Below are 24,716 nucleotides of genomic sequence, written 5' to 3' on the forward strand. Positions count from 1 at the left end.
TGGACTGCCATTTATTTCAGAAAATAGTAGTTTTTTTTAATTGAAACCCCAAACTTTTTTCCTCGACTCACTAAAAGTTGAATTGTGGTTGATTTCAAGAAATAGCAGGGTTTCCTGAAAAAGCGCAAAGGACGGGCATAAGTGTTTCTTCATGGTTAACGGGTAAAATAACAACATATTCAAATTTTACACAGCGCAAAGCCTAGCTAGTGCCGTCCATAGCAACCGGCACCTAGAGAAACGCATGTACCAAGGGCCGCCACCCCAACGTCCAATGTTACAATGTGCCCTTCATGCTCTGCCAACACCGCCCTGTGGGGCGCCGCCTCCACATCCCCAACACGACTAGATCCACATCACCACACGACCTTGACATCCTGCAGCCCACGCTACACAGGACATCCGCTCGCAAACCACAACCCCCACGCTAATATCCGGGGACAACGCCGCCGCATTCAAGTCATGCCGCGCCGGAAGGACATGACACCCTGTGCGACACCAAATTGCCACCCAAGCCAAGCCAAGCCATAACCCTACTTCATGGGGCCATCGCAACATCGCAAACCTAGGTTGCTGCCTCTGCTTAGCACCATCCTCACCGATGGAGCCGTGAAAGGACAAATCGCAGCTCCCGTGGGCACCACCATGGTCTTGGTCTCCAAAAGGTGATGCCTCCAAGAAGGTGCAGCGACATACCCACCGTCGTCGCCTACACTGGCAAAACTTGGGTTTTCACCCCGGATCCAAGACCATAGCAGCCCATAGCGGAGATCGAGGGCCGCTAACGCCACCTTGGGGAGGAGCCACCCCCAGCACTGTCTGGCAGCGGCCCCTCTACCGCGGCACAGTGCCAACAGAAGCGGCGGTGAGGGAGCACGAGAGAGGGTGGGGCTTTGACGGTGGGCAGTGGCGTACCCAGTGTTACGAAGATAACTCGGCGCAGAGAAAAGTTCCGTTTCTAAGCCTTAAGTTAGTGCTTAAAGTTGCAAAGGCTCGCAGGAATTCCTCGGAGTGTTGTACCGTCTGAGCACGTTGAGTGAAATACACATAATCACCGTAATAGCCGTGCAATTAGCACTTTGCACAGCATCAGAAAATTGACAGCGACAAAATACACTGACGGCTAATGCTAAACACTTTGCTGATATCACTAACCACTCGGGCCGCCCGCCATTCTAAGTTGGAAGAAAAAAAAAACAGCCACATGAACATTTTTTTTTTTGAGGAACATGTTGACTAGGTCTTCTTCTTCCTTCTCCCCTCACTCTCTTCCTCACATTACATCAAACACTTCGTGTGCATCCGCGAGCAGAGTGGCGGCGTAGTGCAGCGGCGCGCTCCCCCACCTCCATGGCGTCCTGTTCATTTTACTCACATGCTCCATGACCTTCGTCGCACTGCCGCGAACCATGGTGCCCTCCCCGCGCCAGGTCACCGGAGCAGCCGGAACTCGGAAGCCCCCCATCCCGAGGGGCCCGTCCGTGCGCGCGCCGCCAGGACTACCTTCCACCTCGGCGCCCACAAGGGCAGCTCCATGGCGTTCTTGAGGAGGAGGAGGAGGAGCTCCATGGCGTCGGAGCAGCGGCGTCCCGAGCAGCTCCATGGCGACCTCTGTGAAGGCCCAGGTTGGAGAGGCCCCGAGCGAATCCTTGATCTAGCCATGGCCGTGGTGGATCCGGGACCAGCTCGCTTCCTTGATCTCCCTCCCTCTGCTACTGCTCCTGTCGCGACAGCATGAGGAACTAATCTGCTGCCTCTGCTCGCGGACGCACACGATGTGTTTGATGTAATGTGTGTGTGTGTGTGTGAGAGAGTGAGAGTGAGAGAGAGAGAGAGAGAGTGATGGGAGGAGGAAGAAGAAGACCTGGTCAACATGCCCATGTGGTAGTTTTTTTCTTCCAACTCAGCGTTTACGGTGCAGTGGAAAGTGCGACGTTTTCTAAAGTGGTGGTTTTCTGCTAATCGCGCCGCTATTGTAGTGGTTCTGTGCATTTTAATCGGGCACGTTTGTAGGATATATTGCAGGTCATTGGCTGAATTCTCTGCTTTCGTTTCATGAATTCAGGGGAAGATAAGAACTGAGCGAGGACTGGGGGGGTTGCTAAGAGAAGCGTTGAGATGGGGTTCAAACCACTGGAGTGGTACTGTCAGCCAGTGAAGGATGGGGCATGGTCTCATGCCGTCGAAAGCGCGTTTGGTGCATACACACCCTGCGGCATTGACACCCTGGTGGTGTGCATCTCGTACCTCACACTTTTTGGCGTTTGCTTCTATCGGACATGGAGGACGACGAAAGACTACAAGGTGCAGAGGTACAAGTTACGCTCGCCGTACTACAACTATCTGCTTGGGCTGCTTGTTGTGCACTGCATAGCAGAGCCGCTGTACAGGATCGCCACGGGTACCTCCATCATGAACTTGGATGGGCAGTCTGGCCTTGCTCCATTTGAGGTGAGAATGCTTCATATCATCGCTGTCAAATCTTTGCTTAATTTGTATGCTGAAATGGCAATTATATTTGTTGAGAACTGTGTAGCAATAGATTGCATTGGAGGGAATATATATTGTGTTTGGTATTCATCTCACAAGTCACTCGGAATGTGATTCATTTTTTTTCTGCTGCAAAATGATATGGGGTTTAGTTACGTGCCATCTGCAATATGCAGATAAAAGCCGAATGCATAACCATTTATCTAAAGTTAAGCATTGACAATAGTTTGTCAGTGGCATTATATTATATGCTCTGCTTTCAGACCTTTACTTGTACCAAATACTTGTTCCCGTTACCCTTTTTAGTTACTTGAAGCTCTCCCTGTGTACAGATTACTTCACTGGTCATCGAGTCTGCTGCCTGGTGCTGTATGCTTATAATGCTATTGCTGGAGACAAAAATTTACATCACCGAGTTAAGATGGTACATCCGGTTTGTGGTCATATATGTATTGGTTGGTGAAGCTGCTATGTTCAATCTTGTGCTTCCAGTGAGGCATTACTACAGTTCAAGGTATAGTAAGTACTTAATGAAGCTTATTGGATGGTAACCCAAGGAGTTACCCTGTTTAGATCTCTATATATGTAGGCTAACTTCTTTACTTTGCTTATGCAGTTCAATATTCTACCTATACTGCAGCGAGATAATATGCCAGGTTTGCCTCTTTTGTTGTCTACTCTCTCAGTTCCTTCATGGAAGGCGTATTTTCACTACCCAATTTCAAGCTTTGACCAATAGATGATCCATTAATATATGTATTATGTTTGATACTGCTTGATTTGTTATTTACAAGAAAATAATAGTAAAAATAAAAAAAAAACTTGTGTAATAGTTTACAAAAATATCACGGTAAAACTCATACTTAGCCAAAATATGCCCTACCGCGATCTCTGATATATACTGAACGCATTTTCTGCAGTGCATATTTGGAATTCTTATGCTGGTGTATCTGCCTAGCTTGGATCCCTACCTGGGTTATACTCCAATCAGGAGTGAGGTGCTTGTTGATAATACTGATTATGAACCTCTGGCAGGAGGGGAGCAGATTTGTCCCGAAAGGCATGCCAATATATTTTCCTGTGAGTAGATATAAATCATTGCACACTGTCAGATACTCACATTTTCTACCCTCATGACCTCTCTAGAAGTTTATTAATGTAAATTTTCTTGCCTTGATGCTTTTTTATAGGGATATTCTTTTCATGGATGACTCCTCTAATGCAACAAGGATACAGTAGGCCCATCATTGATAATGATATTTGGAAACTAGATAATTGGGATGAGACTGAAACATTGTATAGCCGGTATGCTCCACAACTGTTTTGACTGAAATGAGTACTTTTGTACATGCAAATCTAACATTCGGATCTTGTCTCAGATTTCAGAAATGCTGGAATGATGAACTTCAAAAACCAAAACCTTGGCTGCTACGAGCTCTCCATAGTAGCCTTGGTGGAAGGTAAATTTGTACATATGATACCTATATTTCTCAAAAATTCCGGGGTGCAGCTACTTGCTATTTGGTTTGTGCTAACATTTATTATTTTTCTTACTTTCAAGGTTCTGGCTAGGAGGATTTTTTAAGGTGTGTACATAAATATCTAGGCTGTTATCTTAGAAGATCTGTCCTTCAGTTCAGTTTTTGTATTAGTTTGAGTCAATCACAATTATTTTGTATTAATCTGATAATCATGTCCCCTCCCAATTTGTAGATTGGCAATGATGCTTCTCAATTCGTTGGCCCAACCGTATTGAGCCTCTTGTTAGAGGTATGCTTCTCCTTTCATGACATTTCAGAGTCACTACGGCAAAATGCTCTGTTTTACTCAAACTACCACAGTTAGAACACACTGAGAAATCTTGCATATCTTAAATGCTACTCCCTCTGTATCATAATATAAGACCTTTTTTGACACTATGACAGTGTCAAAAAACGTCTTATATTTTGATATGGAGGGAGTACATCCTATTTTTTTTTAATTCCCTTTGCTCTCACCTAGTAGAGATACTATTATTTTAGGGTTCTAACAAGAGTTCAAGGGTGTATTATGTACTTAATATTTTACAAGCTGTGAGATAGATTGCTGCAAGTAGATCTGTTCACTTCACCTGAAGAAGTTTATATATATACTGCTCTTTTTTCATATTCAGTCATACTTGCATGATTTATTCTGTTTGCCACTTTGCCTCACACAACTCAAACTTAGTTTAAGGTAATACTTTTTGTTTCAGATTTCGGAATTTGACACCCCTGAGAATCTTGTGAGCAACGAGGAAAGTGCTTTCTCCAAGATGGTTCAGAGTACAGGACCTAGCAATGCAGAGTATCTTAAGGTAATCTGCAGATGATACCATATTTATTTTCTATAATCTTGTCTATGCACTTGTGCATAGAACAGAGCTAATGATGACTATCGTCATTAACTTGGACTACTGCACGCAATCCATTGTCTATTCCTTGGCTCAAGTAGTATACATAGTTGGCCTACTTTCAGTGCGAACATTGATATGTATTTTTGATTCAAATATTCTGTGAAAAATCCAACAGTCTCTTGTGCTTGGAAATGGTGAAGAACGGCTGCGGAAGGAAGAAAATGAGTTGCAAGATACTCAGAGGAAATGGGCTGCGTCTAACCGATGGGCTGTTGCTGCCCAGTTTGCGCTTGCTGCTAGCCTCGCGTCATCCCACAGTGACCTCCTCTCGTTGGAGGCTGCCGAGGGAAATAACATCCTCAGGAAAACAAAGGATGCAGTAATCACCCTGCACAGCGTCCTTGAAGGGAAGCACAATACCGAAATCGAGGAATCGCTCACCGAGTATGAGGTTCTGCTTGATAGGTGGTCGTCGTCACTCTACAAAGTCATCCAAGGTAACAGCTTAGTTTCACTTCCTGACAAGCTTTCACACCTTTCCTTTTCACTAGCAATTTTTTCGAGGAAAATTTCACTAGTAATTTGAACTGCTACATAATGTCTTTTCAGTATTCAGACCCCATGCGTGCTAAGAAATTGTGATGCATTGCTTTCAGGCCTTGCCACGATGAGCAAACTGGGTCGCAACCGTCTACGGCAACGGCAACCTGGTTACAGTTTTGAAAACCACGGCTCTATTGACTGGGATCAAATTTAGGTGTAGGAAACTGCATTGCAGCACTACTGAATCCTTGGAACGTTTAATTTTCCAATGCGTTCGTGGAATAGTTTGAAGGTGTGCGATTACTAGCAATGTCTGGTTTAATTTTCTACAGTCTTGTAGAACGTTTTGTCGCCAGTACATTGTGACGTGCAAGTCGGGAATTATAGCTGCTTTAACCGCTAGATGAGTTGTTTGATCTTATCTCTAGTCGCCAGCACATCTCTTTCTAGGTTCCAGCCTAGCTACACTATGTAATATACGTGCCAGACATTTATGGTATAGTTCGTTTCCAATAATTCTTGGTGACATGCATGCTCATCTAAGTTTTCACGGAGTTCAACTGATTGCGAGATCGGCAGTGTAAGGTGTCTGCTGAGTTTGCTGATAATTGAACTCGGCAAACAGCACAGTTTGCCAGTGCCACACAAAAGGAACTTGACATCAAGAAGAAACTCGGAACTCGGCAAACATCACACTTTGTCTAGTGCCACACAAAAGGAACTCAGACATCAAGAAGAAACTCGGCAATGTTGCACACTCGCTGAGTTCCTCTTGAAAGAAACTCAACAGTGTTTGTCGTGGTACTAAGTCTGACAGTAAAAGTAGGGGTATGTATAAGGAGGCGAGGCCCTAGCTACAGCGAGGTTGTACACACGAGTTTACGAGTTCAGGCCCCTCTCGGAAGAGGTAAAAGCCCTACGTCTCGGTGCCCTGAGGCGGTCGATTGGAATATAGGTGTGTGTTACAAGGGATGTGAACCCTTGTCCCAGAGGAGGGGGTGGCTTATATAGAGTGCGCCAGGACCCCAGTCGTCCTCCGTTACAGGGGTTCAATGTACATTAAGGTAGGGCGTTACTGGTAACGCCAGCTATAAAGTGTTATTAATGATTTTTAAGACTATGGAGTGAACGCCTGACCGTTGTCATCCTGAGTGACTCTAGATCTTCTGTACTCTGAGTGATTTCCTGTATGGTCGAATGACTTCATCCAGGTCGAGTGAAATTGGGGGTACCCGAGTGAGATGACTGATCGAGTGGATTGCATCCGATGGCTTCACTCGGTACTCCTTGCTATACTTTGAATGTCCTTGCTTCCAGGGTAGTGACCTTGGGTAGGGCGTATAGGTCAGGTCCATGACCCTACCCTAGGTCTATGGCATCGTCATTAGCCCCCGAATGGATTGAGGTCCGAGTGAAAAGAGAGTTGAAGTTGACCTTGACTCAACTCTTATGCTTCATAGGCATTCTTGTTGAGCTCAAGGTTCATGCTAAAACTTTGACTTCATTTCAGTCGCCTTGATCGATTCAGAGGTCGTCTAGTGAATTTGTGTTGGCAATCTTCGAGTGTTGATATGGTGTGAAATCTTCGACGCGATTGGTTGCTGCGGTTCCCGGATCTCACGGGATTCGAAAATTTGGGGAAGCGCGCGAGGCGGAGCGCGCCGCAGTAAACGGGACGGATAGACATGAGCGCCTCAATTTTTGCGCCACCTTTTTCGCCACGTATCCGGTGCGCGACTATTGCGGGATTTGACAGGATCGCTCGGGCCCATGTGTCAGCCACTCGGAAGTAGGCCCATAAAAGGCGTCGAGGTCGATGCATTTGCACAGTGCGCTCCCATTCCCCTTCTTCTTCCTCTGCTTCTCCACCGCGTCCTCTTTCGCCCTCGACACCGCCGCTCCGCCCGTGCGCAGCCCACCACAATGGTGAAGGATAAGACGGCGGCACTGGAGCGCGGGAAGAAAGCGACAGCGACGGAGAAGGGCAAGAAAATGAATCGTGGATCGTCGCTGAGGTTCGGGTTGCCGCCTGGTTGGATCCAGGGAGACTGGATCCGATCCACGCTCCGGCTAGAGGATCTGGAAGATCTGGCCGCCATGGGCTTGATCGCCGACGGGACTTCGAGGTTGCAGGGGGGCGAGATAGAGCCTCAGTCGCGGGCGGGTGAGTGCGTCCTCCTTGCCACTCATGTCGACCGTGGTTTCTCTCTTTCCCCGCATCCTTTCTCCTGGGGTTTTCTGAACTTCTTCGGTGCTCAGCTTCACCATTTCTCTCCCAACACACTACAAGAAATATGTCAACTTATGACCACCACTATTGGTCACTGAAAGGTCACAAATTTCCATTTATGACCTTTTTGTGACCAAAAACAGAAGGTCAAAAGCTGGCCGTCGTAAACTGACTATAGCGACCTTTTTCTGGAATGGTCAAAGATGTTTATGACCAAAATATTCCTACTGTGGCGTTTTGGTCACTAGCAACCTCCCCAAGCCACGTAGGCATCCAGCGTGGCAAGCTGATGTGGCACAAGATTCAGCCCGGTCCAATTCGGTTTTCTATATGGGCCTAGCCCAACAATTCAGCCTATTTGTGTTTTTTTTGTCTGTCAATTTTTGGTTGGGTACATGGGCCAAGCCCAATATTGCAGCCTTTTTATTGTTGGGTTGTGGCCTTTTTGTCTAAACGAATTTAGTTTTTCTTTTTTTCCCAAAAGAAGGGTCCACTAGTCAGATGGGTCCCAGTTGTCAGGTTCTATTAAAGTGGGACCCTTTTGGTAGCATCATATTATTCAGATTACAATTTGACAATTTGACAGAAATAAATAACCATGTTTAAATAAGAACAAACAGAAAACACAAGTAATATTTCAAATAACAACAGCGAGAATCAATCACAGTCATACAAATATACTGGGCTCCTTCTGTCATGACACAGTTACAACACAGATACAAATACAATCAGTCACACAGATATAGGGACAATCACAATGAGAATTGACAATCAGCACAAACTGGGCTCCTGCTCCAGTCAGATGAAACTGTATGCATGACTAACTACGCGACCATAGTCGACTAGGCTACCTTCGCTACACTAGGACAGCAATAGAACTATCATCATGCTTTCGGTCGTCGCCCTGTTACATGAATCAGAAGAGAAGAATCAAAACACTGGAGCCAATATATTATGAACAGAACATTCAAAAAAAGGACAAGTTCTTTAGAAAGATAACACAAATTCAAAAATAGAGCACTTTACTCATAGCATGCAGAGTATCATTATTAAGTTCATAGGGTTTATAGTGCCTGGACTTATTAGAGTGGTAGCATATCATCATATACATCTGTATGTTGTAGCCCATTTGAAATGTCTAGAAAGACTTATATTTACGAACGGAGAGAGTAGAATGTAGCATGCGATAAAACCAAAGGATTAGCCAACAATAAAAGAAGGCACTTAATTAGTTCATTACATTTAGTTAAAACTGCTACTATGAAGCGCAGGACTAAACCATTTAGTTAACACAGCAAGAAGTGCCAAGGAGCATAGTATAGTACTGCACTAAAAGCACCAAGAATCTTCTGGACCAACAACAGAAACAACCAAGAAGCACTCATTTTTCAATTCATAGGGCTAAAAATATATTTATCAGAATGGCACTGAAATCAACCTCTTTATCTATCATCACAAGGTCAGTATGCTTGATAGGCCCATTATGAGTTGCCCTACGGTAATGCCACAGATGAGACAGAGGACGCACACATTGCTGTAGACATTGGCAAGACAGGAACCAACAAAATGGTGCTTGCCATCTGCAAGGAGAAAGCAGAATACCAAAAAGGTTAGGAAAACAATATAGAATGATAAAACAAAGAAGAGATGCACCCACTCATTAGAGAAGTAGCATACCCAAAAAATGTGAAGCACAAATGGCCACCAAGAAAGCATATTGTTGTATACATTGACAAGATAGGAACCAACAAAATGCAACAGACTAAAACCAAACTTTATACAACAGGGAATGATTTACAATAACCAAAAGATTTTGCACAACAAGCAGTAAATAGGTAGTAGATATTGACACCCATGACATAGGACCAGCATAAAAAAAGAGCATCGGTGTAGAACAGGCATATAATCAGTGTAGTCAGCAAAAGATAGGGGGGAGAGAAATTGAAAACCCCAGAAAGAGCATTCATATATGAGGCACTAAGCTGTATGAACCAAAAGACTATTGACATCAGCTAGCAAAGAAATGGCAGTTGGCACCACACATATCGGACGACCACATGAAACAGCTAGAACAGACTGGTCGGCCATAGCGAACATGGTAAATAGAATAATGCACATATTGTAGAAGACACCACCGACATGGATTCTAAGAAATGGATTGGAAGAGCTCAGGAAACACAATGTTCCTGGTCTGAGAATCAGTAGTACCATCTTCATTTTCAATCAGGATTTTCAAAGCCTTTTTTGAGGTCACACGCGACACTGCTACATAAAGCTAGCCATGCGTGAACACAGGTGCATTAAAGTATAGATCAACACTGCATAACACGTGTCCTACAATATTTTGACTCCTACCTACTTTCTTATTTTACAAAAGCTTGCCATGCGTGTATATATCAACTTTATATTGTGAATACATAAAGTTGGCCATGCGTGAACACAGGTGCATTAAAGAATGAAGAATACATCGGCACATAGCACGAACCATGGACAAACATTGGTATGTAACCTGTCTACTCAGTAGGTGCCAATTTAGATGCACTGAATCGACACCAACTTGGGCGAACTAGTGGTATGTGCAGAAACAGCGAAACATTGCAAAAGCTCCTCTTTTCCCAAATTGTGTGGTGAGGAACCAGCCTATGCCCTCAATTCATCATGTGGAGGCAATTAGCGGCAATGACTTAAGCATGACCCCAGTTCCCCATAGCTGATTACCCTTGACTCATCCGAATTCTCCTAACAAGGTAGAAATTGGCAGGTCTATTTGGAGGAAAAAAGGATCTACTAAAATCTAGATTACTAAATATTGGTCAGATCGCAGGACTGTGCACGCACACCGCAGATCCAACAGATCACAGCGTGAGACAACAGGACCCAAGTCTAACTAAACCGTGCAAACAAGAGGGAGATGGGATCGGAGGAGACACATTCGCACCTAGCCGGAGCCGACGATGATGTTGTTGATGGGGATGAAGATGAGCTTGACGAAGAAGCCGACGAACCCCATGACGACGAACCCGATCGCCGTCCGCGCCGCCACCTTGGTGAACTCTGCGCACCGAATCAGCGTCAGATCTGGCGAAAGAGGAAAACGAACAGGATCCGGACGAGCAGGCGCGAGTCTTTGGTCCTTACCCTTGCGGTCAGGCTTGTGGCAGCGCTTGACGAGGCGGACGCTGTCCTTGGCGAACTCGCGGAGGGGGTCCACCACGGAGTCGACCGCGTCCATGGCTGCTACCGGCGGGAAGGTGAGATCTCTGAGCCGACGACGATGATGAGGTCGCGTGCGCGAGGGGAAGGAAGGGGGAAGCCAACGGGCGAATGGTGTGCTGTTTGGATTTGTGCTTTGGATCTGCGAGGAGGGGAGGAGGAGGCCCGGCGGCGAGCTATGGTGGGAGGATGTGGTCTGAATCGGGGAGAAGGGGGCGGGGGCAATGGTGGTGGCGAGAATGGATCTCCTCGCCGCGGCGGGATGGGGAAGGAGGGGGCAGCAATGGGGGGGCGTCGTCGTTGGTCGTTGCAGGTCAAGAGCAGCGGCGCTTGGGGGGAGGCTGGCGGCGGGGTAGGAGTTGGGACGGCGGAGAGGGAGGTCTGGGTCGGGGAGGGAGATCTGGGTCGGGGAGAGGGAGGCGGCGCCGCATGGGTCGGGGAGAGGGAGAGGGAGGGGAGTGTGCTGCAAGATGCTAGGGTTTGGTTGGCCAGCGTGCGTTTAGGAGACGTTGGATCTGTATGGTGTGGACGGCTCAGATCGGCTTAGGGGGTGATCCGTGGGAAGGAAGGTTCTGCCTTCTGATTGGTCCAAGAAATGTATCATTTAAAATAGTTTCTAAGTGGTAAAAATAGAGGGAATTTGTCAAGCAACTGCCAATAATTTTTTCCAAAAATGGCACCACTAAAAAATATCACTCAAGTTATACAACATTTTCTGGATGATAACCAACTTGTATGCATTTCCGATATTTCTAGCATTTTTTAGCCATTTAAACAAAAAATAATAGTTTGCTCGTAGTTTTTTTGTGAAGGACCTACCATATATTTGTTACAAAGTTGTATCAAATCAATTTTCTAAAATACTAGGACATATTTAATGCACAATTGACCAAATGGTTGGGTGTAAAAAAATTTGATCCACCTCTCGTGAAAAAGGCAAATTTCCGCAGATTCAGTTGGAAACGGGTCAAATTTGAACTGTAACTACCTCGTAGTTTGCTCTTTATTTTTTCCAAAAATCATTTCTAGGTACATAAGTATCTATTTAATCAGAGAAACACCAAAAAAACTCCAAGATTCAACCACTAGCTAGAAACGATCATTCCCGCCGTTTTGACCGCATTTTGAAACGGGCATAAAAATTCAAAAAAAATCAAAAAATTGGGAAACCTTCGCATTGTTTCATTGATTGTGGCCAAGTTCCCAGGAAAAATAATAAACTTGTAATAAGGCAATTATTTTAAAAAAGTGTTCTCAGAAACAAGCTATCACGTGTGGAGATCAATGGCTTTCAAGCCAAATTATCAATCTTATGGCCACATTCATGGCATAGTTTGTTCAAATGATCTCATATTGTGCATCTTGGAATGACAAACAATGTTGCCTAAGGAAGTTTTCGTTTTTCTTGGACGAAAAACCCATTTTCCATTTTTCGAGTGCCCAAAAGGAGGGTTTTTTGTGAAGGACACCTCCCAAATAATTGTTGCAAAATTGGACTAAATAAATTTTCTAAAATACTAGGACATATTTAATGCACAATTGACAAAATGGTTGGGTGGAAAAAGTTTTGATCCACCTCTTGTGAAAAAGACAAATTTCCGTCAATTCAGCTGGAAGCGGGTCAAATTTGAACTACAACTGCCTCATAGTTTGCTATTTATTTTTTCCAAAAATCATTTCTAGGTACATAAGTATCTATTTAATCAGAGAAACACCAAAAAAATAAGATTCAACCACTAGCTAGGAACGGTCATTCCCGCCGTTTTGACCGCATTTTGAAACGGGCATAAAAATTCAAAAAAAATCAAAAAATTGGGAAACCTTCGCATTGTTTCATTATATATGGCCAAGTTCCAGTAAAAATAACAAACTTGTAATACGGCAATTGTTTTAAAAAAGTGTTATCAGAAATGAGCTATCATGCGTGAAGATTCATGGCTTTCAAGCCAAATGATCAATGCTATGGTCACATTCATGGCATAGTTTGTTCAAATGATGTCATACTGTGCACAAGGGTGCATATTGGAATGGCAAACAATGTTGCCTAAGGAAGTTTTCATTTTCTTTGGACGAAAAAATTCATTTTCCATTTTTCGAGTGCCCGAAAGGAGGTTTTTTTGTGAAGGACCTCCCAAATAATTGTTGCAAAACTGGACCAAATCATTTTTCTAAAATACTAGGCCATATTTAATGTAAAATTGACAAAATGGTTGGGTGTCAAAAGTTTTGATCCACCTCTGATGAAAAAGACAAATTCCCGCCGATTCAGGTGGAAGCGGGTCAAATTTGAACTGTAGGTGCCTCATAGTTTGCTCTTTATTTTTTCCAAAAATCATTTCTAGGTACATAAGTACCTATTTAATTAGAGAAACACCAAAAAAATTCCAAGATTCAACCACTAGCTAAGAACGGTCATTCCCGCCGTTTTGACCGCATTTTGAAATGGGCATAAAAAATTCAAAAAAATTCAAAAAATTAGGAAACCTTCGCATTGTGTCATTATATGTGGCCAAGTTCCCAGGAAAAATAACAAACTTGTAATACAGCAATTATTTTTAAAAAGTGTTCTCAGAAACGAGCTATCACGTGTGGAGATCAATGGCTTTCAAGCCAAATGATCAATCTTATGGCCATATTCATGGCATAGTTTGTTCAAATGATCTCATATTGTGCACAAGGGTACATCTTGGAATTCCAAACAATGTTGCCTAAGGAAGTTTTCATTTTCTTTGCACGGAAAATTCATTTTTCATTTTCCGAGTGCCCAAAAGGAGGTTTTTTTTGTGAAGGAACTACCAAATAATTGTTGAAAAAATGGACCAAATCAATTTTATAAAATACTAGGCCATATATAATGCACAATTGACAAAAAGGTTGGGTGAAAAAAGTTTTGATCCACCTCTGGTGAAAAAGACAAATTGTCGCCGATTCAGTTGGAAACGGGTCAAATTTGAACTGCAGCTGCCTCATAGTTTGCTCTTTATTTTTTCCAAAAATCATTTCTAGGTAAATAAGTATCTATTTAATCAGAAATACCTGGTTTGATGGCGAGGCATCAAGGTTTGGACGGTGGCCGAGGGCCCCAACTCTAGAGCGCGTAAGCTCGCATGCCCGTCGCGTGGTCACCACGTGACCGTAGCGTTGCCATGTGTTCTGGGCGGCCTAGGCATGTCTAGTGGGTTGGGCACTCCCCAGGTAGGTGCTACGAAGAAAATCACAACATAAGATTCTCACGAGGAGACCGATCAATGCTCAAACATGAATAAGCAGCCAAGTGTTTGATTTGCGGTACGGGAAATGCACATGGCTAATGGGCGTGAGTTTTGGCTGAGGATGATCAGTTACTAAGAAGACCGTCTTCACAAATTTTCAGCTCAAAAGGAGGAGCCTAGGTGGTACTTGCTTTACAAAGTACCACACTGGACATAAATATGAATGTTGAAGCTGGGCTCAAAATAATGAATGAATTGAGCTGGCATTTGGTGGAGGATGGTTATTTGGGCATAGGAAATCACTGTAGAAAATGGATACCATTTGGACATGCCAAAGTGGTACTTCCTTCACAAAGTGATGCTTTGAATAGAATAGGAAAATGAATATTTTTGAATTATTTTTGAACTAGGCAAGGAATGTTTTTGACATATTTGATGAAGATATGACCCAAAGAATTTATGAGATTTTTTTGGGAATTTTGGAATGACAGAAATATAGGTTGCTTCACAACCTAGGGCAAAAACTGCCACATGGACATGACACATAGGCAAAACTGATGAGATGGCGCCTAGTCATCAGCAACCCACCACAATTTACAAGGCTATGACCATCTATATTGGTCGTTAACAACTAGAAATAAGGCAGCGGACTAGCACTGTTTGCTTTGTGACCATTTCGTGTAAGGAAATTACGACCTTTCTGACCAAAATGGTCGCAATGGTTTAGGGTTTGGAGCCCCCCGAACAGCTTTTGACCAATTGGTCTGAAATGGTCATAAATCTATGACCAATTCTTCCAGGGTCACTGACAAAAGGTCACAAGTTGACATATTTCTTATAGTGACACCATCACATATCTTGCTGCATTCGTTTCTATGTGCGAAAACTTCTTGGGCTGTAGATCGCACTTGGGTCTCTTCAAACATATTTTCACAGTTTGTTCTCAAACTATGAAGAAGGCAAATCCGACTGACAAGAGGACGCACGTGATTCAGATGTGCGGGGGTTTAGGGATTCAAATGAGGAAGAGGAGCACCTTTCCCCCTATGACACTTCCTGAGTCGGTTAGGGGCTGGCAGTCGACCTGGTTCTACTGCCAGGACATTCTGACCCCCGGTCAGTCGACCGGTCTTCGTCCCTTTACCCTAGATCGAGTCCAGCCACCTTCTTCACTGATTGTGACCGCAGCGGAGAAAGTAGAGACGAACATGTTAGTCGAGAGGGTAGTTCAGTTGGTCCGTCAGGGCATAACTGGCATGGATTTATTGGAAGTGTTTCTCAGTCGATGCATCCAGCCGCTCCAAGCCCGTGATCACTCGATGTGGATGTATTCAGGCTCCAATGACACCGCTCGAGTCCACCCAGAGGAGGTCCCCGACGATACGGTGGCCCTTTGGCTGAAGAGCATTACTGGAAACAAAGATAACCCCAGGGGGGGCCAGGAGAGTCGATCCATTCGACGCCGACAACCAGCCGGACAAGGTATGATCCTTATTACCGAGTGTACTGCATTCTCTCTTGCAACCGTCTTTGAATCTGACTAATGTTTGATTAACTTCTTGCCTTGCAGGTTTATACCGAGATGTATTCGATGTCGAACGGAGAGCAAGCCCAGGAGCAAGTCCAGGAGGGAGCGGATAGCGCAGAAGAGAGCGCCGACTGGCAATCTCCTGATGATGATGAGGAGGAAGAGAGTGAGTCGGATGAAGAAGAGGAGGAGGTCGACTCACCATCCCGCACAGAGCGCCGATCCAAGCAGTCTCATGATCCAGCGGGCAGGCGCAACAAGGTTGTGGCTCCGAGCATGTAAGTGCATAAGCGCTCTCTACCTATGCTAGCTCGGCCATGTGTTTCGCTTTGCTCTGCTCATTAATTAGGTGGTGCGGAGGATAGATAGACCTAGATGGGAGAAAAAGAAGGTAATAATACTATGACAGGAGGTAGCTAGCTTGTGATGGATGTATATGCATGCATCTGCATTTACACATCTGGCCCGCCTTGGTCTCGCTCACTTCGCCTGCTTATTCGTCCTATTTGCTTTAATCACATATGTATAATAAATAGAGTAGTAGACGTTTGTTTTAATCGCAGAAGACGCTAACTATTTGTTGACTCATACGTACGTATAACCGGAATTTCTCGCACGTTTCATCGAGAATGGATAGTAATTGAGCAGAGCACCTCATCATCAGCGAGCATTCCGTCGAGCACTCTAGGTGCGAGCACCAGAGAGCACATGCTCCGTGACGGGAGTGGGAGGCTCTAGGTGTGAGCCGCGATGCGATGCGAGGCCACTTGGTTAACAAAACAGAAGACACAATACTAGCAACATCCTGGACGGGTCAGGCACCACCTCCTCACTCCTGTCTTCCCCCACACCGAGTTACTACAAAGCACTGCATCGTCGAATCAAGTAGAAGACCATTTGCAGAGCTTCACAAGAACATTAGACTGACGAACAAGGGAGCCGCATAATACCATTGCTTTGGAAAGAGGGTGACGCCATCATCAAAAAGGCTAACTATAACTAGAGACTGGCTTTTCAACACCCGGGTGCCTAGACACCCCATTATCTTCACCGTTGTCTTGCCTCGAGATCTGGTCTCTGGTCTGGCACAACTTTGTGATTTGTAGTGTTGCCATCCCTGTTATTAGCAGACTGGCGCATGTGAGGCCGAGCCATTGTAGGCACGTGAAAGAGTGCTATTTTCTGTTCCATCCCATCACTTCACATCTTTGGCTGGTCTGCATGTGTGAAGCTTTATTCTCTCAGAGAGAGGTGTTACGGGAGAGAAGGGAGAGATGCGTTGTGCGTGAGACAAAAAAAAATCAGAGTCAGAGAGAGGCTTGTAGAGAGAGGTAATGGAAGAGAGAACAAAAAAAAGAGCAGACTAGTATTGGGTAGCCTGTAGTCAATGACGATGTTCTTCCATATCTTCTAGTAGCAAAATAAAAGAAATAAGAGAGACGTGAGGATGCTGCATTGGGAGTTGGCATCGGAGGTCACATGACTACAGTGGCCTGACCTGCCACATTTGTCGGGAACCGCTGTGGAGCTGCTCGCTGCTCAGTCCTATACCTGCACCGTTATTAAAATAATCAAATGGGCTGACAAAAGTTACCTGATATGCTGTAAATGGCATGCTCCCGGTCAGATGCAGCACGAATCTTAGCGGGACTGCATGACCTGATAAAAGGGTGCCGGGAGTCCCGGGAGCTACCACACCTTTTCGCTATAACTAACACACTTGACACATCCGCACAAGGACTTGTCAAAGGGATCGGCCATTGACAAATCATGGGTATGCCTGTGGTTTGCTGGGATCGCCTCTCCATCCTTTTTTAGTTCAATCCGTGCATTTTGAGAAGCTCTGCTATCCAACTGAAGCGGCCTATGTTGATCACGCATCCATTTGTCATGCATACATTTGTAGCTGCCGTCGTGAACAACTCCGATTTCCATTTTCTCCAGCACTTTGGCATTCAAAATAAAGAAGTTTGCAAAGTCGACTGCTGGACTCTTGTCGGCATTGTAATTCTTCAACACCACTTTTTCTAGATGGAGTTCAAGGCATTCAATTCGCTCGAGCGGGTCAAACTTCCGCACATTATTCATAGCCTTTTGGGGATGCGACTGGGAATAGGAAAAAATAGACGATATAACGTCAGGTGATATCAAATTAGCAACAAAATACTACTAGTTCACTACTGTATATCATAAGTCTGAACCGCTGCTGAATTTGACATTTGTAGCAACAGATATGAGTACTCACTGTGACATAGAGCTTCTCCAAGCAGGGAAAGCACTTTAGAAAATCAATAACTGCACCCAGATTAGGGCCAATTGAATCAAGAGCCAGAATCTTCATTGTATACATTTTGGTTGTCATGCTGACAGCAAACATTTTCTGGAGGAACATGAGCTGGATCAAGAAGCGGCGGGCCGGGCCGGGGTGGTCGGAGAGGATCCTTGAGACCAGCGCGGTGCGCGAGTCCTTTTCGGAGAGGTGGCGGTCGGCGACGAGGTTGAGCGGCGCCATGGAGGAGCGCCAGAGCGGGCGCCACCGGCGGGAGACGGCTTGCGTGCGCGCGCCGTCCTTGGTGGGGAGGAGGGAGACGACGGTGCCAAGCAGCTCGTCCGGGAGGCGGCTGATGAGGTCGAGGTCGAGATCGATATCTTCGGTGCCGTCGCCTGGTGGCCGCTGTCGGTCGTCCTCCATGGATGGCCGGCGGTCGGCACGCGCGAGGGTTTCGGCCGAGGACTGGGGAATAGACTGGGATCGCGTCTTCGGGAGAGACGGAGGGCGTAAACGGACGGCGAGCGGCAGCACGATGGGGCCCAGCCCATGCCCACTCATCTCCTCCTTCGCGCACAAACGGGACGATCGCCTTACCATGGCCCAGTGGTGTCGGCCCGTACAAGAACGGCGGCCTTTTTTGCACTCTCGTGATTTTAGTTTTATTTAACCAGGCCCCGATTTGGGAGTTGGCGTTCACGTGCATGCCAACGGGGGGCGGCCCAATCTCGCCCCCGGCTCACTCGGCCGCTCGCTTCGCCATGGATGGCCCGGGCACGCTGGCACGTTTTTAACGCTATTTACTTGTGTGGCAAATTCCCTCAAAAGACATTGTGTGAAAAAAACTGCTAATGTTTTTTGTCTTTTTAGTATTTTCTAAAAAATTGAATGAAATCAAAAAAAATTCTTATTAAATGATTGTGGATTTGAATTTTATCACAATTATGCAAATGTTCGTGAATTTTGCTAAAAATCTAAATTCAAAAAATGTGGATTCGAAAATAATTCATGGATATAAAATTCATGAATTTTTAGAAAGTTTGAGGATTTTAAAAATCATGATTTCCGAAAAAATGGATTTGATAAACTTCAAGAAATTTAAAAAGTTCATGAATTCAAGAAAATATTCGTGAATTTAAAAAAACTAGAAAACAGATCAAAAAGTACCAAAAATAAAAAGGGGAGATCAAAAAGGAAAAAACAAAAGAAACCCCAAGCAAAACACAAAGCAAAAACCTGAAAATACCGGGCCGACAACTTCCGAAAATTTCTAAGAACCAGGCTCGGAAGAGCAAAACCAAGCAAAACGTTATGGAATATTTTGGAAGACGAGAGTGTGCAGGAGCTTCATATTGTTCGGCCCATACGAGACGTTGCATTGGCACCGTGTACCATTAATTCATTATTTGGAGGATCCCGTGGCGGCCTCTTTCTGGCGCTGGCGATGGACGCGTGCAACTTTGGGGGAGCCTTGGCGACGACGGCATTGCTGGATGCATCCCCACCGACGACGGCGGCCCGTGGCGGCACAAGACCTACACGGCGAACCAGCAGCTTTGGCTTGGTGCCACTGTCTGCGGGAACCACGACAAGGACCACTATGGGTTTGACGGGAGGAGCAGTGAGGCCGGCTGGCGAATCGGCGACGGGTGGGAGGCGGACGGGGGGCGGGAAACTTCTGCGGGGCGGTTGGGTCTGCGAGCGAGCGGCCGAGTTTAGTTTTTGTGGCAGCTGCACGGGTGCTGCAAATATGCAGCAGCAGGGGCATTTTTTAGGCATGATGAAAAGAATTACATCACCTTTTACAGGTACATCATCTGTTGGGGAAGTATTTTTGCGCGTAGCTGCCTAAACGACAGTTTTTTAGCACAACGGTCTTTTTTCATGACCGAGTGATGCTTTTCGAAAATGCTAGACTCACGGCATTTACGGGAATAATACGGGGTTGTTCCATCTAATCAAACTAGCCCCCCCCCCCCTTGATTTTCAGGAGGGGTGGGCCCCTTCACACCCCTTAAAACCGATCCTAATCCTCCACGTTAACTACCCGTGAAGCCTATAAAAATCCTCCTCGTGCCCCCCCCCCCTCCCCAGCCTTTGATCAATTCCTGAAGAAAAAATATTTAGGGAGGCTTAGGCCCTGTTTGGTTCATAAGTCGTAGGACTTTTTTTAGTCCCAACTTATAAGTCCCAAGTCCCTAAAAAGTTCCTACTTGTTTGGTTCCTGGGACTTATAAGTCCCTATAAGACCATATTACAACTATAAGTCCCTATAAGACTCTCCTCTTATTTCATAAGTCTCTATAAGTCCCTCATGTTTGATTTAGATGGGACTTATAGGGACTTTTGTAAGTCCCTGAAAACAAACACCATCATAGATTAGACTTTTTTTAGCATTACACTGAAAATCTTTGTTTCGCCCCTCCAATGGTCTTCGGCTAGCTCCGCCACTGAAGGAAGCAATCGCAGGTGGACATATGATTGACCGATCGTTTGCTGGAGCCTTGCGTGGGACGTTTCCAGATCAATTCGCGTGCATGCATGCATGCGCCGATCGAGCGCAGCCGGTTGTGAGCCGTCGGTGAGTTGCGTGCCGCCGGAGAAAACAAGGACATGCGTACGAACGACGACGTACAGTACAACTCACCGATGCTGAGCAAGTGATCCGAGCTGGTGAAGACGTACGTGCTCCGGCTCTGATCATCAAGAGCTGGAAAAACGTTCCGCCAGCACAGTCCCTTGGCGTAGCAACAACGTGCATGCGTGCATGTTCGTTCATGGCAGTGGCACGTACCGTACGGTGGAGCGGACCGGAGCTCCTGCTTGCTGGCACCGACTGACCATCTTCCCGGCCGAGGAGGTTATGTCGTCCACGCTTCAATCTGACAGATTCATGTTGTGTCTGAAGAGATATCGGCCTTTATTGTTTTCCCGGAGAAAACGGATCAAGAAAGGACTGGACGGGATCGGGCTGATCTGAAGCCAGCCAAGCAGCGCCGTTCATTGAGAATGCGTCTGTGATCTTTTGCCGGAACCAAGTCGCCGGTCACGGTCAGTCGACGGCACCGCTCTTGGATCGCTCAGGGCATCCCACTTTCGGTGGACCTCCCAACAGTGGTACTCTTGGCCGAAAATGCGACCAAGTGCGCGCAGCGGTAGAAACAAAAGGGCTAGAGAAAGGACGAGGAGAGCGACGAGACGTCGCATTGTAGATGGCTTGCGAAGAGGCGGCTAAGAAAAAGCATGCAGGGACACGATGTTTCTCACCCCCAGCTCAAATCTCAGACGAACAGTAAATTCAGAAAAAATTAAAAAATAAATCAGAAATTTCTGATTTTTTTTATAGAAAACATTAGCAAATTTTCTGGACGCTTGTGAAATTTCATCATGAAACAACATTCGTGGAAGTCGCAGTAAAAAAAGATACTCCAAAATCAAAAGCATTTTAGAGTGATGATTGTGTTATTATCGCCACATACTTCCGTGAACGTTCTTTCATGATGAAATTATTGCAAGTATCCAAGAAATTTGTCATTGTTCGCCACAAAAAAAATTAGAATCTTTTGAATATGTTTTTTTTTTTGAATTTACAGTTCATCACAAGGTCATTTGAGCTTGGGGGTAGAATAGGTCTTTCGGTTTGGGAAGATCTGTTTATATTTGGCAAAACTTATATATGCACAGGGTTTTTTTACACCCTATATATTCATAAGTTTTCTATATGGGCAAATGTCAAAATGTCATCCGAGAATTGAGAATCGCTCCCGCATCTATCAGTTGAGGAGAAAAGAGTTATTCAGTTTTTTTTGTGGAAAACCAGATGAAAACCATTACAAGCTTGGTCACGAAAGACAACCAAGCCACAACCCCATGATGCAAACGGACTAGTCCAAACTATGTGGCCACAAGACCATATCGATAGACAGAGAAACGCCCCCAACATGTTACCCTACAACCCGCCTGTGCATGAGACTTGACTTCGCAAGTGAGCCCCCACAAACTATGGTAACTCGAGAAACAAACATCAGCAAAGGCAATGGACACAAGCATAACATGATGACAGGGCCAATATATGAATAGTCATCCATCAAGCAACCGCAGGCGCCTTTCTTATATTGTCATCTTCTTGCTTTTACACTTGTCTGATTTCTACTTAAAAATGATGCCAGGAGGGCTAACACCACCTCTCTTCTTATCCTTGATGGCCTTGTCCTTCACGAGACAAGCGACCATCTTGCTAGACCCAGGGTTAGCAACGTCCAATATAGCGAGGAAAACACAAATCTCTGACGAAGAGAGCCTCTGGCGCAGATGCCAACGCTCTGGATGCAACAACCACATCACCTACGGGAATAGATGTCCAATGGACACGGGCGAGTGAGAGGTTGTAGGGGTGAGGTTGAGCAATGTAAGCAATGTATGACCATTCTGTGAATTTGAGAATCGTCATATACTAGATAGAACAAAGTCAGATAATCTATGGCCATTTTTAGAATTTGAGTAATGAGATTTTTTGACTTTTCTTTTAGAAACACAGTACAGACGCATAAGCTCATACACGCGCATACACACTCACCCTTATGACCACATGCGTGCACACCCTACCTTTATGAGCATCTCCGAGAGGTTCACACAACAATTGCAAATGTGTTTTCTATCGTACGTTGTCTCTCCACCTGGTGCACATTGCAGCGCATGTTTTCATACATCCCATCAGCGTGTCGAGAGGAGGTGTTAGTTTGCCATACGCACGATAGAATTCTCGTTTATCTCTTGGGATGATAACATATTGGACGCTTAAAAATAGAACTCATTTGGGGTGACCGGATGAGGGTAGAGTGGTTAAATTCCTGTTGTGTGAACCGTCTATAGCTTAGTTGATTAGGTTCGTTCTTGCGCAGTTTGTCGGCTTAGATTCTAATCCTAGACATGGCACAAGTGTTTGTTCCTAGATTCTTTTTTTAGGTTTTCCTATGTTGTTATCTTAATTTTGCATCCTGTATTCTGACGACTATTTTTAGCCTCACTTATCTTATTCTACTTTTTAGTCATGCTAAGTCATGCACGCCATACGAAGTTTGTATCGGGGAACTTGTTTGGGCTATCCTATTTCTCGTTCGCGCGAAGAAAATAATATGCGATTTCAAAACGGGGAGTCGAAATGAGACCTCTTTTTGTGGCAGAGGTACGGCCCGATAAAGATTGGAAGATGATGTGGGAAAATAAAGATTAAATCTGTTTAGTTAGTTGTTTTTTGCAGATTTTTGTTATCCTTTTAACTCTATTAAACACCTTTTTAGAATACTAGTAATACTTTTAGTACAGAAAATGTAGTTCTTTTTCCGAGGAAGTACTCCCTGTGCGAGAAAGTTAAATATGTTTGTTTGGGAGGTAATAGCATCCCAGATCCACAAACTTGCACAGAATGTGATGTTTTTGTTCAAAACTTGCAAAATGTTACTGAGGACTCCTACAACTTGACACCCTATGTGATGTTTTGGTCCACATCCAAACACAGCGTGACAAGTGGCACTCCTGGGCGGACCGGTCAGCACCTGGCAGTTTTGCACAAACCCCCCTGTCGTTTACAGATTTAAACTGCACTACACCGAAGAACAAAACAGCATAATTATAAAACAAAATAAATTGCTTTCATTTAGAGTTGAACTGATGACCTCACACTTACTAAACAGGTGCTCTAACCAACTAAGCTATGAAAGCTTTCCTCTGAAATATCCATCGTTCTATATAATTTATCATTTTCTTGTCATTCATGTCAAATGCCCAAAAACACCTATCGACACATGCAAATAATTTGTGAGAATGACGATCTTTTGTAGACATTTTTTTCTGCTGGTACACTAACTTTTGGGACACATGCCATGTTGCATAATGCGAAGCAAAGCATCAGAAACTCAACAAAAGCCCTCTAGTTCATATGGCTCAGGTAGAGAATTCCGGTAATCCAGAACCCAGAACTTATGATAAGACCAACAGGCTACGCCTGAATAGAGGATACAAGTTTCTCCCAAATAATGACAGCACAGTCTACATTGATAACGTTAGGAAGACTGCATCTGAACAATGCGTCGCCAAACAACCCAACACAGAACAAACAAGATCTTCCTGTGAAAGAAGCAATCCGTCTTGCCACTAGCAGCACTACCATCTCACTACGAGCTCGCCGAGACGCCACGCACGCCCGATTGCCACGGTACCGCTACTGCGGTGAGTGCTGCGTCCACGGCGAGCATTAACGCCTGAGCTGCTGGCGCACGACCGGCCTCTTGGCTCCAACATTGTGGTGGTGCAGATCATCCAATTTCAGTTTCAGTTACTGAAATTGAAACTGTCATCGGATCATCCAACTGGATGATACTCCTTGCTTGTTCTGTAATTTGAACATATGCAGTACATGACCTCCGATGTGTGCCAAACACAGTTTCTGCTAGCTGAACATGACCTTCGATGAAATTGAGCTTCATTTGTGTGTTGGTTAATTGCTAGCTGAAAAAAGCAGAGGCATGTGTATTATTGGTCAGTATACTACAGTTGATCATGTATAAGGGAAGGTTGCGATATATGTATCTGATTAATGAAGACTCCTTATCTTTTTCTGAAAGGAAAAAAAGTTAAGCAGCATAACACTAGAGATTGGTAACTTAACACATGTGCACAACAGATATAATAAATGATCACTTTGGAACTAAAATCAGAGAGTGATACTGAATGATCCGACAAATAATACCCAGTCCACACAGAATAGGGATTGCGACTAAAATGACCCACCCATGTCCAATTTCTCTGCAACAACATCATCTAAATCCTCATTGCCTTACCAACAACACAATATAATA

The 24,716-nt window shown here is 44.9% G+C and overlaps 2 protein-coding genes across 3 annotated transcripts; one reads left to right on the top strand and one right to left on the bottom strand.

Annotated features, from left to right (window-relative positions):
• Positions 1-1,203: 1,203 nt before the first annotated feature.
• On the top strand, positions 1,204-5,923 carry LOC123146494 (ABC transporter C family member 2). Of its 2 annotated transcripts, none has more exons than XM_044566087.1 (12): positions 1,204-1,884; positions 2,066-2,451; positions 2,823-3,004; positions 3,107-3,146; positions 3,411-3,570; positions 3,681-3,795; positions 3,870-3,950; positions 4,052-4,076; positions 4,204-4,260; positions 4,724-4,825; positions 5,040-5,361; positions 5,521-5,923. In XM_044566087.1, the coding sequence occupies exons 2-12, from the start codon at positions 2,119-2,121 to the stop codon at positions 5,619-5,621; spliced, it is 1,518 nt and encodes a 505-aa protein (XP_044422022.1). In that variant the 5' UTR covers positions 1,204-1,884; positions 2,066-2,118; the 3' UTR covers positions 5,622-5,923. The 2 variants fall into 2 exon arrangements, with proteins under 2 accessions (XP_044422022.1, XP_044422023.1); XM_044566088.1 differs by having other exon boundaries at positions 1,204-1,625.
• A 3,146-nt stretch (positions 5,924-9,069) lies between these two features.
• Positions 9,070-10,870, bottom strand: LOC123099271 (protein transport protein Sec61 subunit gamma). Its single transcript, XM_044521455.1, has 3 exons — positions 10,776-10,870; positions 10,576-10,691; positions 9,070-9,217 (listed from the first exon to the last, which is right to left on the bottom strand). Exons 1-2 carry the CDS (start codon positions 10,867-10,869, stop codon positions 10,576-10,578), a joined length of 210 nt encoding a protein of 69 aa, XP_044377390.1. The 5' UTR covers position 10,870; the 3' UTR covers positions 9,070-9,217.
• Positions 10,871-24,716: the final 13,846 nt, after the last annotated feature.

Source organism: Triticum aestivum, chromosome 1B, assembly GCF_018294505.1.
Source record: "Triticum aestivum cultivar Chinese Spring chromosome 1B, IWGSC CS RefSeq v2.1, whole genome shotgun sequence".
Classification (NCBI taxonomy): Eukaryota; Viridiplantae; Streptophyta; class Magnoliopsida; order Poales; family Poaceae; genus Triticum; species Triticum aestivum.

What these genes read in the sequence shown, in the direction of transcription:
- LOC123146494 (XM_044566087.1), top strand. Translation starts at nt 2,119, where the DNA reads ATGGGGTTCAAACCACTGGAGTGGTACTGTCAGCCAGTGAAGGATGGG. An exon ending in CTGGCCTTGCTCCATTTGAG is followed by an intron (nt 2,452 to 2,822) that starts GTGAGAATGCTT and finishes CCCTGTGTACAG; the next exon opens with ATTACTTCACTGGTCATCGA. An exon ending in ACTCTACAAAGTCATCCAAG is followed by an intron (nt 5,362 to 5,520) that starts GTAACAGCTTAG and finishes CATTGCTTTCAG; the next exon opens with GCCTTGCCACGATGAGCAAA.
- LOC123099271 (XM_044521455.1), bottom strand. Translation starts at nt 10,869, where the DNA reads ATGGACGCGGTCGACTCCGTGGTGGACCCCCTCCGCGAGTTCGCCAAG. An exon ending in CCACAAGCCTGACCGCAAGG is followed by an intron (nt 10,692 to 10,775) that starts GTAAGGACCAAA and finishes TTCGGTGCGCAG; the next exon opens with AGTTCACCAAGGTGGCGGCG.